General features: G+C 38.0%; 1 protein-coding gene across 3 annotated transcripts in view; it reads left to right on the top strand.

Moving 5' to 3' along the window:
* Positions 1 to 4,310, top strand: part of lpar1 (lysophosphatidic acid receptor 1) — a 133,804-nt gene extending 129,494 nt beyond the window's left edge. For all 3 annotated transcript variants that reach the window (XM_028791973.2, XM_028791970.2, XM_051928314.1), the window contains one exon: positions 3,282 to 4,310. In XM_028791973.2, coding sequence (XP_028647806.1) covers positions 3,282 to 3,583 — 302 coding nt within the window. In that variant the 3' untranslated portion in view covers positions 3,584 to 4,310. The remainder of the gene's footprint in view (positions 1 to 3,281) is intronic.
* Positions 4,311 to 15,628: the final 11,318 nt, after the last annotated feature.

The raw sequence follows: 15,628 nt of genomic DNA, 5'->3' as shown, positions 1-15,628 counted from the left end.
TTCAAAATAGTGTTTTAGCACCCCATTGAGTAAATTTTATCTATTTTGTACTAATTAAATTTTTTTCATGTACATTATTAAAATATTTTCAGTATTTTATTTAAATGCTCATGCTTACTTTTATGTAAAGTTTGAATTTGGTTGACTATTCTAGCAAGCCTTGTGCCAAACAGTGCACATATTTCTCTATGTAACAATATATTTAAAGCTTATCTTCCTTCTGAAAGAACAGCTGCATAACTGTAGAATGAGATAACACCACTTGCTGTGGCATCTGCTTCCAGAAAGCTACAAACTAAAGAGTTTTGATTCACAGAGAATTTTTCCTTCACCTCATTAAGAACTTAAGGTCAAAAGGGTCACGTGCTAAAGACAAGAGTCTCTCAGACACAAGCACATTTTTTAATCTTTTTAGACTGCTTTGCACTTCTTTCTGTTGTAAATGGGAGTTGGGATTTAAACTAGCTTCTTTGTACATCTTACTGTTAATCAAAAACCATGTAGCCCCCACAGCTCTAGGAAGACTACAATTTTTTGTTATCGAAAATACTAGCTGTGTTACCCGGCTTCGTCCAGGAAATTTTCTAAGACAATTCGTCTTTGTTATAGAGCCATTGGTTAACCGAGTGTATCAGAAGTACATGTAACTACCTAAGTGCTTTTCTATATGCAATATTTGTAGGCATTTTACCAGCGGCCAAAATTACTAGCAGGTAGTGTGGTTAAGGCTTTGGGCTTTAAACCCTGCAGTTGTGGGCACAAATCCTGCTACTGACAGTGTGTGACCAGGAGAAAGTCACTTCTCCTGCCTCTGCTCCAACTGGAAAAACAAAACAAATTAGGGTTAGGGTCATACTCACTTTGGATAAAAATTTCAGTTAAATAATAATAATAAGTAACAATGTTAATATTGTTAAGTCACTGGAGCTCCTTACTTGTGAACATGCTATACACAATTGCTCATGAGTAAAACATTCCTTGCCTTTCTTAGTGACTTGGTTTTTATTGATGGTCAAAACACTATTTTACGGGAGTGTATTCTTTTGAATTGAAATGAGTAGTCAGGAATAATGCAAAATTTGAGTATATATTATTATCATGATTAGATATTCATGGTTTTCATTTATATGCGCCTTTCACTCAAGTACAGTATTTTTTTTGTGTGTTTTTCATTAGTTGTATGTAGTCTACTTTTAAAGTCTGGAGATAGAAATGAAAATGCAGAGCAGTGCTTGAAGTGGAGATACATATGTGCCCATACATACCCTAAGTGTTACTCTGAGGTATTAACATGAAGAGTGAGGAGCGCAGAGCAGTAGCTTTGAGCATTGCAACACAATTTTTGAAATTCAAGCTTCACTATGTAAGACTGACATTTCTCTCTTGGAGATTACAGCACCATGATGGAAGAGTGGGGGGTGGGGGGTGGAGGTTGAGTGTTGAGAGTTCTTCCTTATTGTTTTAAGTGCTGCAATTGAAGAGTGAGGGTGAGAAGGGGGTTCAGTTTTCAGTGGTGCAACTGAGGACCGGGGATTGATGGAGAGGAATGGATAATCAAGATGAGAGCTGGTACATATCTATAACGTCACCAAGTTTCAATCATATCCATCACTTTTGGGGCATTTAGTTTTTTTGTTGTTTGCGGTCACCTCTGACTATTGATATATCAAAATGTCCTTTCTTAGCATATACTGTACATACTACTGTAGATGTACCATTCAGCCAAATTTCAGTGTTTTACCTAAATGGAAAATAATGTTTTTGTTAACGAGTGTGTAAGGGAGTCAACTTTGCATTATATACGTAGACAGATTACATATATTGATTATTCAAATACTGGGAAGGCGTTCATGGCCATAAAATCTAATAATGACATGTATTTTCATATTACTCCTTTTCAACTGGGTTGCATCCTCCAATATTCCTAAAAAATATACATGTTAATTTTCATATTGTGAATATGCATGAGTGTGCACTGCAGAGACATAAATGACCCAACCAGCACTAATACTTGTGTTTTGCTGATGCTGTTGCTATTGGCCTTGAACGTGATTGCACAAATGTAATAACTTTTTTAAAATCGGATGGGCCGATTGCCCTGCCTCTTGGGGGACCACTCATAAAACAAAAGAAACATGAGAAAAGGTGCATGAATATAAAGAAACTAAATATTCAACGATGTAGACATAAACACTAAACAAAAGAGACATTAAAATGGTATTTGATCCTCAGCTAGGGGAGGAACCCTGGTTGAAATATAACATCCGGGACATCGATAATCATGAACTGACGATGGATCAGGGCAAGTAAGCAGCATGGCAAAAAATAAAAATAAAAAAATGGCAGTTTATTTAAAATGGGAGAATAGAAAGTGCAAAACAGTGCATAAATAGTTCAATAAATACATCCAGTAAAATATGTGCTTTAAAACCAAACCAAGTGTCTTTAAGGTGAAAATATTCCACATAAATAATGTTAAAATCCTAATCATGGGAAAGATAAACCTATTTGGTCCCTCCCTGTTCTCTCTCTGCCCCAATGCAGATCCAAACTGCACCATTACCAGCTTCTTTGGTTCCAAGGGCAAATTCCCTGATCCACCATGCTGATCTGAATCACTACTGCTAATGGTTTCTTCTGATCCCAGGGAGTCTTGCCCTTCACTGAAAGCCACCATGTCTTGAGCCTCCCTCCTCTGAGCTGCTCCCGGCTCTCTCTGTCCCAGTCGACAAGGCCACAGCATGGAACTGCAACACCGCACTCGGAGCAGGTCTTTCTTAGATGGTCAGCCTGACCAGTGCTGCCCTTGTCCTTCTTTTGCTCCCTCTCCAGTCAGTGATTGCTCTTGTCATGCACTAATTCTCTATTATACCACTCCATCCTCAACCAGTGCCTACTAATTACTGTCCTGTAGCATGATTGGTAATTATTTAATTAAACCGGTACACACATTCAAGGTCGCACTGGCACAAGCATTAACAGTAGGTTGTGACGACAATCAATAAAACCATTAATTAAATTAAGCACTTAAAACAGCCCCCCATATCCATCGTACATGAATGAAATAATCTCTACACTAATTCTGTCACTTAACCTGCATGTACTAAAATTGTAAATGTACCACAATCATGGAAGTCAACTTCGGTAAAAGCATCCACCAGATAACAAATATCATTCTTAAATTAGAGTCTAAGACCTATTGTATATTGTATATTTATTATATATGTTCAATTAATATTTATATATTTCTACAATCTTCCTTTTTTCTCATTTTAATGCAGGAGCATTTATCATTTGCTGGACCCCTGGCCTGGTTTTGCTGCTTTTGGATGTATTCTGTCCTCAGTGCAACGTTCTGGATTATGAAAAGTTCTTCCTCCTCTTGGCTGAGTTTAATTCTGCTATGAATCCCATCATCTATTCCTACCGGGACAAAGAAATGAGTGCTACTTTCAAGCAGATTCTGTGTTGCCAGCGCCAGGAAAATGTGAATGGTACTACGGAAGGATCAGATCGATCAGCTTCTTCAGTTAACCACACCATTCTGAGTGGAGTACACAGCAATGATCATTCTGTTGTTTGAATATAGACAATGTGTTTTTGAACAGCAGACAGAGCTGTAAGTAAAGACTGATAAAACAAAAAGAGGTGGGCAAAGTGTGGGCATTTCAATCTGGATTTATCTACCATCCTCTAGTTATCAGCTGGGATCCTTGGAAACTTTATGGTATGACATTACAAAGATTTAGGATCGAACAAGAATCTACCTGAAACAGAATGATTTGTTCAGTATTTTCTTTCGTCTTTAACTCTTAGTATTTGAAGCTAAGCTTCTCCATTTCACCTAAGTATTATCAGCCTATGGAAACATCAGCTGGCACCACTGTTACACAAATTTTGCAATGTTCAGTTTAACTGTAAACCTATGCCAACTAATCTGTATTTACACATAAATTTTTTATGCTTTAAATAACATTTTACATGTAAAAAGCTTTAGCATCCACACTATCAGCATGCTTGTGATGAATGTTTTTCATTCCTGGATATTCCATTGACTTGCGTTTATAAAGCTACACTGCCAATACACCTTAAAATTATATTTTTATATTTCAAGTTAAACTAATGAGATGTAATTTGTGTTCTGATCTTTGTATTAAAGCATAATAACTATAAGAATTAAAAAATATTAAGTAACTTCTTTATAAAAAAGGGAAATATGTTTTAACATACCACAAAAGAAAAGACAGAACTCTATAAATATATAAATGTATATTTGTTTACATTTTGTTAATAAAGAAGGTGGCAGTTTTTATTCAGACTTATTTTTTCTTTTTAACTAATAAGGTTTAACTTTTCTTTATTTTAAGGACAACCTCAGAACTCTCTGTTGTCTCACAAAAGTTTCTTTCTGTTTTTGAAACATCCTAAAGGACAGTTTTATTAAAAGAGGAAATCCGTACATCCATATTCTGAATTTACTCAAGAGAGCCAAACCCAATCTTGGCTGCATCACTGGCAAGACTGGAACCAGACCTGAATACAAGTAGACAAGCCAGTCAGAGTGCGCAGTGATTCTTATGTAGGGGCAGATCTACTATAAAACTAATGAAGCTTAAGCCTCAGGGACCCTAATCCTTGTGGGGCCTCAGAAACAACTTTAGTCCAACATTGCTTAAAAAATTTGGGTGTCTACTGTAGAAGAAGGGGGTTTAAAAATAATAATATATAATTCAACACAAGATAATAGTGAAAATAACTTTTAAAAGGTTGTTAAAATATAAAAAAAAAAATTTGTGGTGATCTGTTGTGGAACAGCCCCACCGAAGAAATAGTTACCCAGACCTCGCTGTTGGTTGTGAAGGGGCCCCATGACAGTTCAAGCTTCAGATCCCCAAAAATGTAGGACCACCATTGCTCATATGCATGCAGATTCCACAGAGTGATTTAGTGGGTGGTCCAGGACTCAAAGGTAGGTCTTATTTGATGTGAGACAGCAGCTATAATCACAATGGCTCCAACCTGGAGGGGACTCGTCATGCATAATAAATGGGAGGTCAAGGCAAAATTAGATCATAGTAAATTTAACAAGCGAGAGGAGACCATTCAATCCATTAAGCCTGTTTGTTTGACTAACAACTAAGCCGTTCCAGTATATCATCCAGATTGTTCTTAAAGTTTGTCAAGGTTTCTGCTTCAACCACATGTTTTGGTAGTTTGTTCCAGAGTCTCACAATTCTGTGCTTCCTTGCTTCAGTTTTAAATGCACTTCCTCTTACTTTCCAGTGATATCCTTGAGTATCTGATTCACGCTTAAGCTGAAAGAATGTTGCTGGATCTACTTTGTCAATGCCTTTGCGAATTTTCAATTTCCTGGATTAGGTCCTCACACAGTCTCCTCTGCTTGAGACTGAACAGGTTTAATTCTTTGAGTCTGTCAGAGTAGGACATGTCCTTAAGTCCTGGGACTTCAGTTCTATTTGGGTTTACATTCTGTGGACAAAATCAATCATGTAATGAAACAGTATATATTGACTTAAAAGCTATAACCATGTTATTTGTGCTAAAATTTAAACTGATAGTTGGGGTTCATGTTGATAGTAGGCAGGGTCTTGTGTAATATCTATCTTACTGAACCACAGTTAATATATGCACGGCGGACGCACCGAGGCGCATGCGCACTGTGGCCTTGGTGCCCGCCCCACAATCCAGAGTCAAACGCGGCTTCCCAGAGTCAGTAGGTGGCGCCCGAACAACACAACCTCTGAGCGCCCAAACAACACAACCTGTACAGTCAAACGCAGCGGCTTCCCAAAACGCGGCAGATTCCCAGAGTCAGTAGGTGGCGCCCAAACAACACAACGTGTAAGCGCACAAACAACACCACCTGTAAACTAGACTTGCTCTAATCCATTGTGCCAGTAATGTAGATCACATAACGGTCATTCAGTTTGGCGCCCGCCCCAGAGTCCAGAGTCAAACACAGCGGCGTCCCAAAACGCGGCGGCACCCGCCCCAGAGTCAGTAGGTGGCACCCAAATAACACAACGTAATGCGCCGTGGTGCCCGCCCCAGAGTCAAACGCAGCGGCTTCCCAAAACGCAGTGGCTTCCCAGAGTCAGTAGGTGGCGCCCAAACAACACAACCTGTGAGCTACACTTGCTCTAATCCACTGTGCCAGTAATACAGATCACATAACGGTCACAGACTCTAACCCAGCGGCTTCCCAGACTCAGTGGCTGGCACACGAACAGCACAACCTGTAAACTAAACTTGCTGTGCTCCACTCTGCCAGCAGTCGGTGTCAGCAAAGGCAACGGAATCACGTCTCCACAAAACGAAACTACTTTAGTACAGATATGCTTACGTAATTAAATGACATTTCCCCAGACGCACCCACCCTCCATGATACGTCATCCATCCAGATATCGGATGGAACAGAAACTGATTGCCATTCTTGGATTTCCGATTCGCTAGCGAATCGCGGGCTTACTTGTTTTTCAATACCAGACACAATAAATGCTAGTAAAGGAATTCTCCAGACATGTTCTCATGTGAGAAGAGACTTGTGGTGAGATCTGTCATAAACCAATACTTCTAAACTGCAACTGTGAATACTGCAGAAAGGTTAATGTTTAAATGAACATTCCTAAAATATTAATATTTATGGGACATTCGAAGAATTTCAAGTCATTACATCTCAATGAGACATGAGTCTTTTAATTTCAACTGAAACAAATAGCAGACGTAATTATAGTGTGAATGGCTGATTAAAAAATGAATTCCTCTACCTTTGCAGCATATCATCAGTTTGAATTTATTGTATAGTTTAAAGTTACAGTTGCAAAGCTGATATATAGTATAACGTGGTGATTCCCAACGTGGGGCACACGCCCCACTAGGGGGCAATTTGATTTTTTAGGGTGGTAGTTCAAGAATTTAGGTACGTTAAACAATTTATAAAATGAAAAAACAGAAATTCACTTAAAAATTATAGAAAAAAATAAATATTATTTTTTACAGAGACATATATTTATTTAAACATAGAAGGGATGGTGAAGAACCCTTTAATTTATGATTTTACAACCGGCTTGGGGTTTTTTATTTAGAAATCATTTTTACCATTAAAATAATATGAATTGTAACAATGATTATAACATTTTAATATAACAAAAATATAAAATGATCAAAATATTACAGAAAAAGCTGTCATTAAAGTTATTTTATATTTATGAATATCATGTCTCTTATTATATGTTTTCAAAACTGTATTTGCTATATTTTCATATTACTTCATACTGTTATTTTTTTTTTAATAATTTCTTAGTGATTTCTTTGTCAGTATTTTAACTATCCTTTCCCTCTTTTGTTTCCATGTTCTTTTGAAGCTTGTTTAGACCAAATTAATGATATTATGGGCTTTCTCCACGTGAGTAGGAGTTCACTTTTTGAATAGGTAATAATAAGAATAAGGTATATGTTACAGTGGGGGACATCATGACTTTAGAGAGGCCTAGGTGTTGCATGGCCAAAAAAAGGTTGGGAACCACTGGTTTATATATTTAATATATTTAATATTATATTGGGATTAATAAAGTATCTATCTATCTATCTATCTATCTATCTATCTATCTATCTATCTATCTATCTATCTATCTATCTATCTATCTATCTATTTACACATATTTAATGCCACACTCCACATAATGTCACAATTTTTTAATCCCGACCGACTTCTATAGTAATATCAAGCAGGAACTCCACTATTGTTACTCCGTAATTTCACTTATTTATTGTTGTAGAAATAAAGAGACAAAACTGCACATAAAGGTTTGGGGTTTTCCGGCCCCGTATACTGTACAGACTTTGCAAAAGAATTATACAGTCCAGAGTACATTCAAATCCACTACTGAACAACAAGATGGCGTGATGGGGGAACATTTATAGAGGGGACCGGAAATAAACAGAGGAATGTTGGGTAATGAGTTGTGGTGCATTCTGGGATCCTGACGTCATCAGAGGGAAGGATGATGCGGAAGTGGAGGAACGGGAGGTGGCTCAGGGTGTTGGCGTTTCCTTCTTTCTGGCAAAATAGAGAGAAAAAGGTTAGTTGCCTGTCCGTCCCATATGGCTTTCGGTTTTCGCGCTACTTCCCGGGTCGTTCTGCGACTCCCCATGCGCGCGTGCGTGACATTGTCAACTAGTTTATGTAGCCTGTGATTTAAGTCTCTTTAATATTACAGTATCACTGTCAGTGCTGCTGATTTAATCATCATTGTTCATTAATTGTCACCTTACATCAATTACTCTCACACATGGTCTTACTTAAGGAGAACTTTGAACAGTCAGTAGAAATGACTTGTAATGGATTGTTTGGCAGCTGATGATGTGGCATAGGCTAGGAATGAAGAGAAAGTGCACATTTAAAATGGTGAGTAAATGTTGCAAAAATAGCATTTTTAAAGATGTTCAATTCTAAGTGTAAGAAACATGACATCATAGACGAGTTTGGTATTGACATTTCAACTGTGTTAAAACTTGCTAGCAAGTGTGAAAAATAAAGAATTTTCATTTGTCCCCAACAGCCATTTCTGAATGAGCAAATGTTATAGAGGTGTAGTTGAATTAGTTTACGAGATTTTGCACTCCTCTGCCTAAACTATTGGCCTGTTTAAATGCCCACTGGTGAGTCTTGGGAATGATCCTGGCTTGGATCAGTTCACAGATCCACACGAGTGCGGGTGTTGTTGATCCCCAAATGAAGCGGTGTGAAGCGGAGCTGGTTGCATGAATGTACATGCATTGAATGCGGCAGAGAAAAGATCATTAGAGGGATAGACACTGTGTTTTATAATGAACTAGGCTACCACTGAGGGTAAAATGGCAAACGAATAATGCCATAAAAATACTTGCACAATGTGAAAATCTATCAGCATGTTATTTTGTCATACAACCACCAAATGTCTAGCAGATAGTGTGGTGTAGTAGATAGATAGATAGATAGATAGATAGATAGATAGATAGATAGATAGATAGATAGATAGATAGATAGATAGATAGATAGATAGAGTCATACACGGAGCTGCTGAAAAGGCTGCCACTCTTGGCGGCGCCGGAACTAAGACTACTAATAGTAGTTAAGGCTTTGGGCCCTCAAACCCTGAGGTTGTGTGTTTAAAACCTGCTACTGACACTGTGTGACCATAAGCAAGTCACTTGACCAGTCTGTGCTCCAATTGGGAAAACAAAAGAATTGCATCATAAATGTTGGAAGTTGCTTTGGATAATAAGCAAAAGTTATCTCAAAATGTACACCAAATACTCAACAGCAAAAGCACAAATGAATTTAAAAAATCTTATTTTTATTTAATGGGCAAAGTTGTAAATTATATTGTAAATAAATAATTTATGTGCTTCATGATAATGATGATGACTACACCAAAATTGTGAGATAAAAATAAGTAAAAATCAATCAATCTTTTAAAGGGCTCTTCCCTTCAACCTCCAAGGCAGAAATGAAACGTTCAGGCTTTACAAGAGTAAAGGTTGGCCAAGAACTCTGCAAGGTCAAAGGGCCTTCCCAAGCAACCCAGAAACAGCCTAGCGGTTCCAAGCACAAAGAAAATTTCACACACTCCAAAAGAAATATTCCTTGGGTAAGAAATTACTTTGAGAATTTCATTGAAATTTTGATAATGTTGAGTAAGTTAAGTTTGCTATAACTATTTTAACAACGTGTTAAATTATTAACACGAGTTTACAACTTATTTAATTTTTGCACAGCAGACCTATCTGCTGGAGGATGGGTTAATGTCAAATCCAACCTTACAGGAATACTCCACCCAAAAATAATGTTTTTTTAATATGTTACCCCATGAATTTTGTAGTGAAGAACAAAAAAAAGTTTAATCTCATGCTTCATGGAAAATGCAGGTAAAAATGTTTATGATAGAAAAGACATCTATGGTGACCAACACCATACAAACCATTGGCAAACAACATCAAAAGTATCCACGGAAAAACAAAAAATCATGTAACTTGTGTCACATAATCCATGTCAGTTATCCAGTCATATGCTCACAGTGCACAAAATGTAACCATTTTTTGTTAAATTATTGTTAAATAAATACTTGGAAAAATCTGCACAGAGTATACACAGGAAACGCATTGAGCTTTTGCATTTTTTGCCATTGTATAGTGTAGGTCACCTCAGATGTCATTTTATCCCTGAAGCCATGAGATTAAATTTTTTTTACAGTCACAACTACAAAATATATGCTGTAAGTAAAATATAGAAAATGTAATCTTTGGTTGGAAAATTCCACTAATCAAAGATGCAATTGTTGGGAAGAATTTTGAATATTTGCCTAAAGATAGGGTTCTGTCAGAATGGATTTCAAAAAGCATTACAGAATCATTTTCAAGGTCACTTTAGGAGAGACCTACAGTGTAGAAGAGATGACAGTTAATGATTATCTTTTCAGTATGCCAAAAATGTCAACAGTCTAGTCAGTTTCTTCAGTGTGGATGAAGCTGACATTACCAACCTCAATACTGTGCTTTAAAAATGCTGTAATGGGAAATAAAAAGCCCAAGACTGCCCAACGACAATATGCTGTAATATGTCTGGCACTGCAATGTGGCTTCTGTTGGTGATTGGAAAATAATACAATTTACATTGCTTCAAGAATGTTAAAGGCCTTGTGGTGATGTACAAAGTGAATAAACATGCATGATTGTCAACCTGATTCATTACATCCATGAAATAAAAATAAGGTTTTCTTTTCTATGGACAGCTACTAGAAACACACTGTTGGTGAATTAACTGCAATTAAGAGAGTTTTTCTGAGGTCTAACTCAGGTCTAGCTTCAGTCTTGTGACATAGTTATTATCAAAATCTTCAAGCAACAGTAGCAGAGAAACTAAATTATGTGGCACATTGACTTCATACCTGCTTTATGGGATGCAGTAATTCTAGCTGTAACCATTTCCACAAGGAGCATCATATTTCATCACAATCATCTTAGGATGGCTGTTATGCAGTTGATATTGATAGTATGATGAATATAGGTTATCTGAAATTTCAGACTGTGCTGTGCACTCCGAACAGCTAACAACAGCTGATGATAAGTTGATTAAAACAGAAAAAAAACTGCAGTGAGTTGCATGACAGTTAAAGATGGTGGAACTTTGAAGGACAACAGCAACAATTTATTCATTGTATATCTCAAAATCACAGAAGGAATGTCTCAATGGGCTTTAACGGCCCCCCAGTCTTGACTCTCTAAGAAGACAAGAAGCAAAAAAAAAGTAAATCTTGGCAATTTAGAGAGAGACACCAATTCAGGTAGGTTGGGCATGCAATAGGTGTCAAAAATGGGGTAAATACAACACACAAAACAGAACACAAGTAGTCCTCTTCACAGAGATAGATGGTCACTCTATCATTGTAACCTCTGAAATACAATACAATAGCACAAGCTCCTCTGTTCTTGCACAGTGCTCCTAACCAATTGCAGGCACAGAGTGCCTTGACTACTCTCAAAGCAAAATGCAAGAACAGATTATACCACTCACTAAATACGGAACTATCACATATGAGGATACAGATTTGTTAAAATACATCAGAAACAAAGTAGAAACTAATTAATATAAGTAAAAAACAACAATATCTGTCTATGACTTAATTGTAGATCCAGATTGTAGAAAAATTGTCAGGCAAGCCAGATACAGTCAAAGTCCTGGAGACCTCAGCCAACAAGCATCCCCCCCCCCCCCCCCCCCCCCCCCCATTGGCTCTTCTACAGCTGAGTCAGTGCTGAGCCAGCCAATCTGATGAAAAGACCCTTCTACCCTAAGATTCCAGTTCTCCTTTATCTGAGATGACTTTTTCATGGCAGACAAATGACACAGAGGACACAGAAGAATGATTTTACAACAATATAAAGAAGAGAGCCAGCAATGAATCCTCAACTGTTTCATTTGTTCAGTCTTTGACTTCTTTTGAAACTGTGTGCATTTTTATGCAGTACGTCAGACATACTGAATGGCTTATATTCTGGAATTCTAAATTAACAGACTGGTGAATATTACACAGCATAAAGTCACACACTTTTGTTTGATTGCAAATGACTTCACACATTGTCTTAGAACTGCATATCCTAGTAATGGCTGGTTGAAAGTTACTGGATACATCTATAACATGTCTTTCCAATATTTGGAGGTACAATGTATTGCATTTAATTCTGTAAAATTGTCTGAACAGATCTATAATTCATGTTTGAATTTAAATTTTATTTTTCTACTTAATGTTGGTTTTATTATAATGAAGTGGAAAGTTATTTTAAATAAATATCATGTGCTGCACTATTCTGGCTTATACTATACATTGCACCTCCTGTTAACCCCAACTCTATTTAGTGTCAAACAATCCAACCAGTTGTTTCTGTTCCATTAAACTGATTGAGCTGTGGCGTTTAAAGTAAATGTGTCATAGGTGGTCCATGGCATTGGGCAAATCTATACTAATAAAAGGCAAAGCCCTCACTCACTGACTCACTCATCACTAGTTCTCCAACTTCCTGTGTAGGTAGAAGGCTGAAATTTGGCGGACTCATTCCTTACAGCTTACTTACAAAAGTTAAGCAGGTTTCATTTTGAAATTCTATGCGCAACGGTCATAACAGTCGACAACGACCACCATGTTAAACTTTCTTATTTATGGACCCACCTTCACAAAATTTGGTAGGCGGCTTCCCTGCGCTAACCGAAACCAATGTACGTACTTATTTTGGTGGTATGACGCCACTGTCGGCCGCCATATTGAATTTTCTAACGGTCTTTGTTACTTATGGGCTCATCTTCAAGAAATTTGGTACGCGGGTTCCCAACACTAACTGAATCCTACTTACGTACATATATACGTCCATAGCCTGCAGCTCGGTCGCCGTGTGAGGCGGCGTTGGGTCCCCCATCCCCAAGCCTCCCACGTAGTTGGCGGCCTGCCTATATAAGGCCGCCCGTCGCTCCGGTCTCTTCATTCCCTTCCTTGCTTCACCACGGTATTCACGTCTCCCTGCTGATAACTGCAGCCTTTTTATTTAATCCACGGCTTCTCCGCTGTTTTATTGTTATTTTATTATGATTATAGTTATTGTGTAGGTATTTTAGACTTAGTTTACATTGTTCAGGTACCCATTTCCTTTATCATTCCAACCATATCCCCATTAACATGTCTATCGAGGTGATCACCATCGATCAAAGAACTGTCACTTACCGAGTGGTTTCCATGCCCGGAGATGGCGCCTGCCTTTTCCATTCTCTGTGTTACATATTGAACGGCCAGATCAGGCTCACTCTTGATATCTGGGGGAACATTATGTCTTATGTATTGAATGACTGTGACAGGTTCAAGGTGTGGACTGATGACGGTACAGGAGATAATTATACTACACAGGAGCACTATAAGAGTGAAATGCTTAAACCCTTCACCTATGGTTCTGCATGTGAGTTGATGACTGCCGCTGAATTGTTCAGTTGTCGCTTTCAAGTGCACCAAAATGGCCAAATATTTTACACCTTTGGACAACCGCCAATGCCCTTTTATTCACAGGTGACGATTTGAGTAGTGGACACTTTGATGTTTATGAATGTTTCAACTCTCAAAAGCTGGATGCAAAGTTGTCGATAAAACCCATTTCAATTCAAACGCCTCCAATTTCCAGTAAGGCTCTGCTTTGCAATGACAATTAATAAGTCTCAGGGACAGACCCTACAAAAGGTTGGCATTGATTTGAGGCAAGATTGCTTTTCACATGGCCAACTATATGTTGCATGCTCAAGAGTAAGCTCAGCACACAGCTTGGTCATATTACAACCGGAGGGCCGAACTGACAATGTGGTATGAAAAGAGATCCTTAACAAATAATTATTGGTATATTTTCCCTCAGTTTAAAAAGGTTTACTTTTCTTCTTAATAAAAATTTTAAAGCAGTACTTTGCCACTGTGAAGCACGGGTATTTTGCTAGTTTTAAATAAATAGTCGTGCCCCAAAAAGTGCACGTTACCACATCAGTAATACTAAACCAACTTAGATTCACCAATCTAGTGCTCGAGTAGGTAATTTACACCATAAAATGGTGTAACATATTGATCAAAGGAAACCACAACTTTCTTAAGAGAATTCTTCTTAAATATAAACCACAATTCTGAAATTGTTGTATTACTATTTAATGTAATAATTGCCCTTCTAAAATACATCTTTACTTCACTGAAGTGTAATAAACCCAATCTGCATTGATTTTCTCTCATATTCTTATATTATTTATCTATTCAACTGATAAGGTTGTGAGATGTTCACTTAATTTGCCTCCTCTACTCCTGCCAGGTATCCCAGTAGGGTAGGCACAGTATAAATCCACATTCACTAGTATCACACTTCATGTCATTACCATGATACTTAGGCTATGTTCACAGTACAGGTCTCATTGCTCAATTCCGATTTTTGACTCAGATCAGATTTGTCTATTTTGATGGTTCACATTCATAAGTACAAGTGACCTGTATCTAACTCTAATGTGAACGCATCTGTCCTCCAAGATGACATGAAAACACATATTGGTATTTTTGTGCATGAGTCATCTGCTTCACTAACAACAAAAACTTTATATTTGTGAGATGACTCATGGAAATAAAACTGACAAAAGAAACATGCTTGTAGCTAGGGTACTGTATGAATCTCATTTTGATCTGAAGGACAGAAAACAGTTCATCATCTGTGCATGATTAGATCAAAAACGTGAAAAAAAAAGCCTGACAGCTAGACTTCACTCTTTTTGCAGCTATTGCTGGCACTGCTGCACCAATAGATGTGTCAGTACAAGAAATGAGCCAGAAATGACGGGATTGTGTCTGTTGCCATAGCTGTAGCTGTCTTCCATTGTTATTTTGCTGTGCTGTTGGTGCTGGCTGATGGCAGCAGTGCTCAGCCCATGCATATAGGCAAAAAGCCACATGAATTCCAATTGGATCATTCTCATTACTGACGCATGGCCATGAATCGGATATGTAGCCAATCTAGGACCACATATGGAAGGAAGTGACTTGAATCATATTTGAAAAGATCAGATTTCTGTGTCCACACAGCCCTGAAAACTTCAAATGTGTGTCACATTAAGGCAAAAAATTGGATTTGAGTCACTTCAGCTTGGTAATGTGAACATAGCCCTTGTATTATTGCATTTGATTGATTCTGTTGTGCATCTCTGTAGCAAAAAATATTATAAGAGGGTTGTTTAAAAATTAATTAAAATGGACTGTGTTCTCTAGACCAGGGGTCCCCAACCACCGGTCCGCGACCCACTACCGGGCCGCAGCCGTCTGACAGCCGGGCCGCGAGAGAACTGCCGTCAACGGAGACTCACTCAGACTTTTCAGAACGCTTGGCGGGCGGGGCTTTGCAGCGGCGCAGAGAGAGGAGAGACACCAAGGTGAGAGAGTATTACAACAAAGTATTGTTACGGTCCTGATAGTTTCCCAATATGACGCGAGTCTATAGAAATCGCGTTACTACGAAGTACATTCAGCAGATGCTTTCATTACAACGAAGTGACCTTGAAAAGCCTGAATGA

The sequence above is a fragment of the Erpetoichthys calabaricus genome, chromosome 5, assembly GCF_900747795.2.
Source record: "Erpetoichthys calabaricus chromosome 5, fErpCal1.3, whole genome shotgun sequence".
NCBI lineage: Eukaryota > Metazoa > Chordata > Cladistia > Polypteriformes > Polypteridae > Erpetoichthys > Erpetoichthys calabaricus.
The sequence above is the reverse complement of the archived record's forward strand: the minus strand, read 5'-3'. Positions and strand labels throughout refer to the sequence as shown.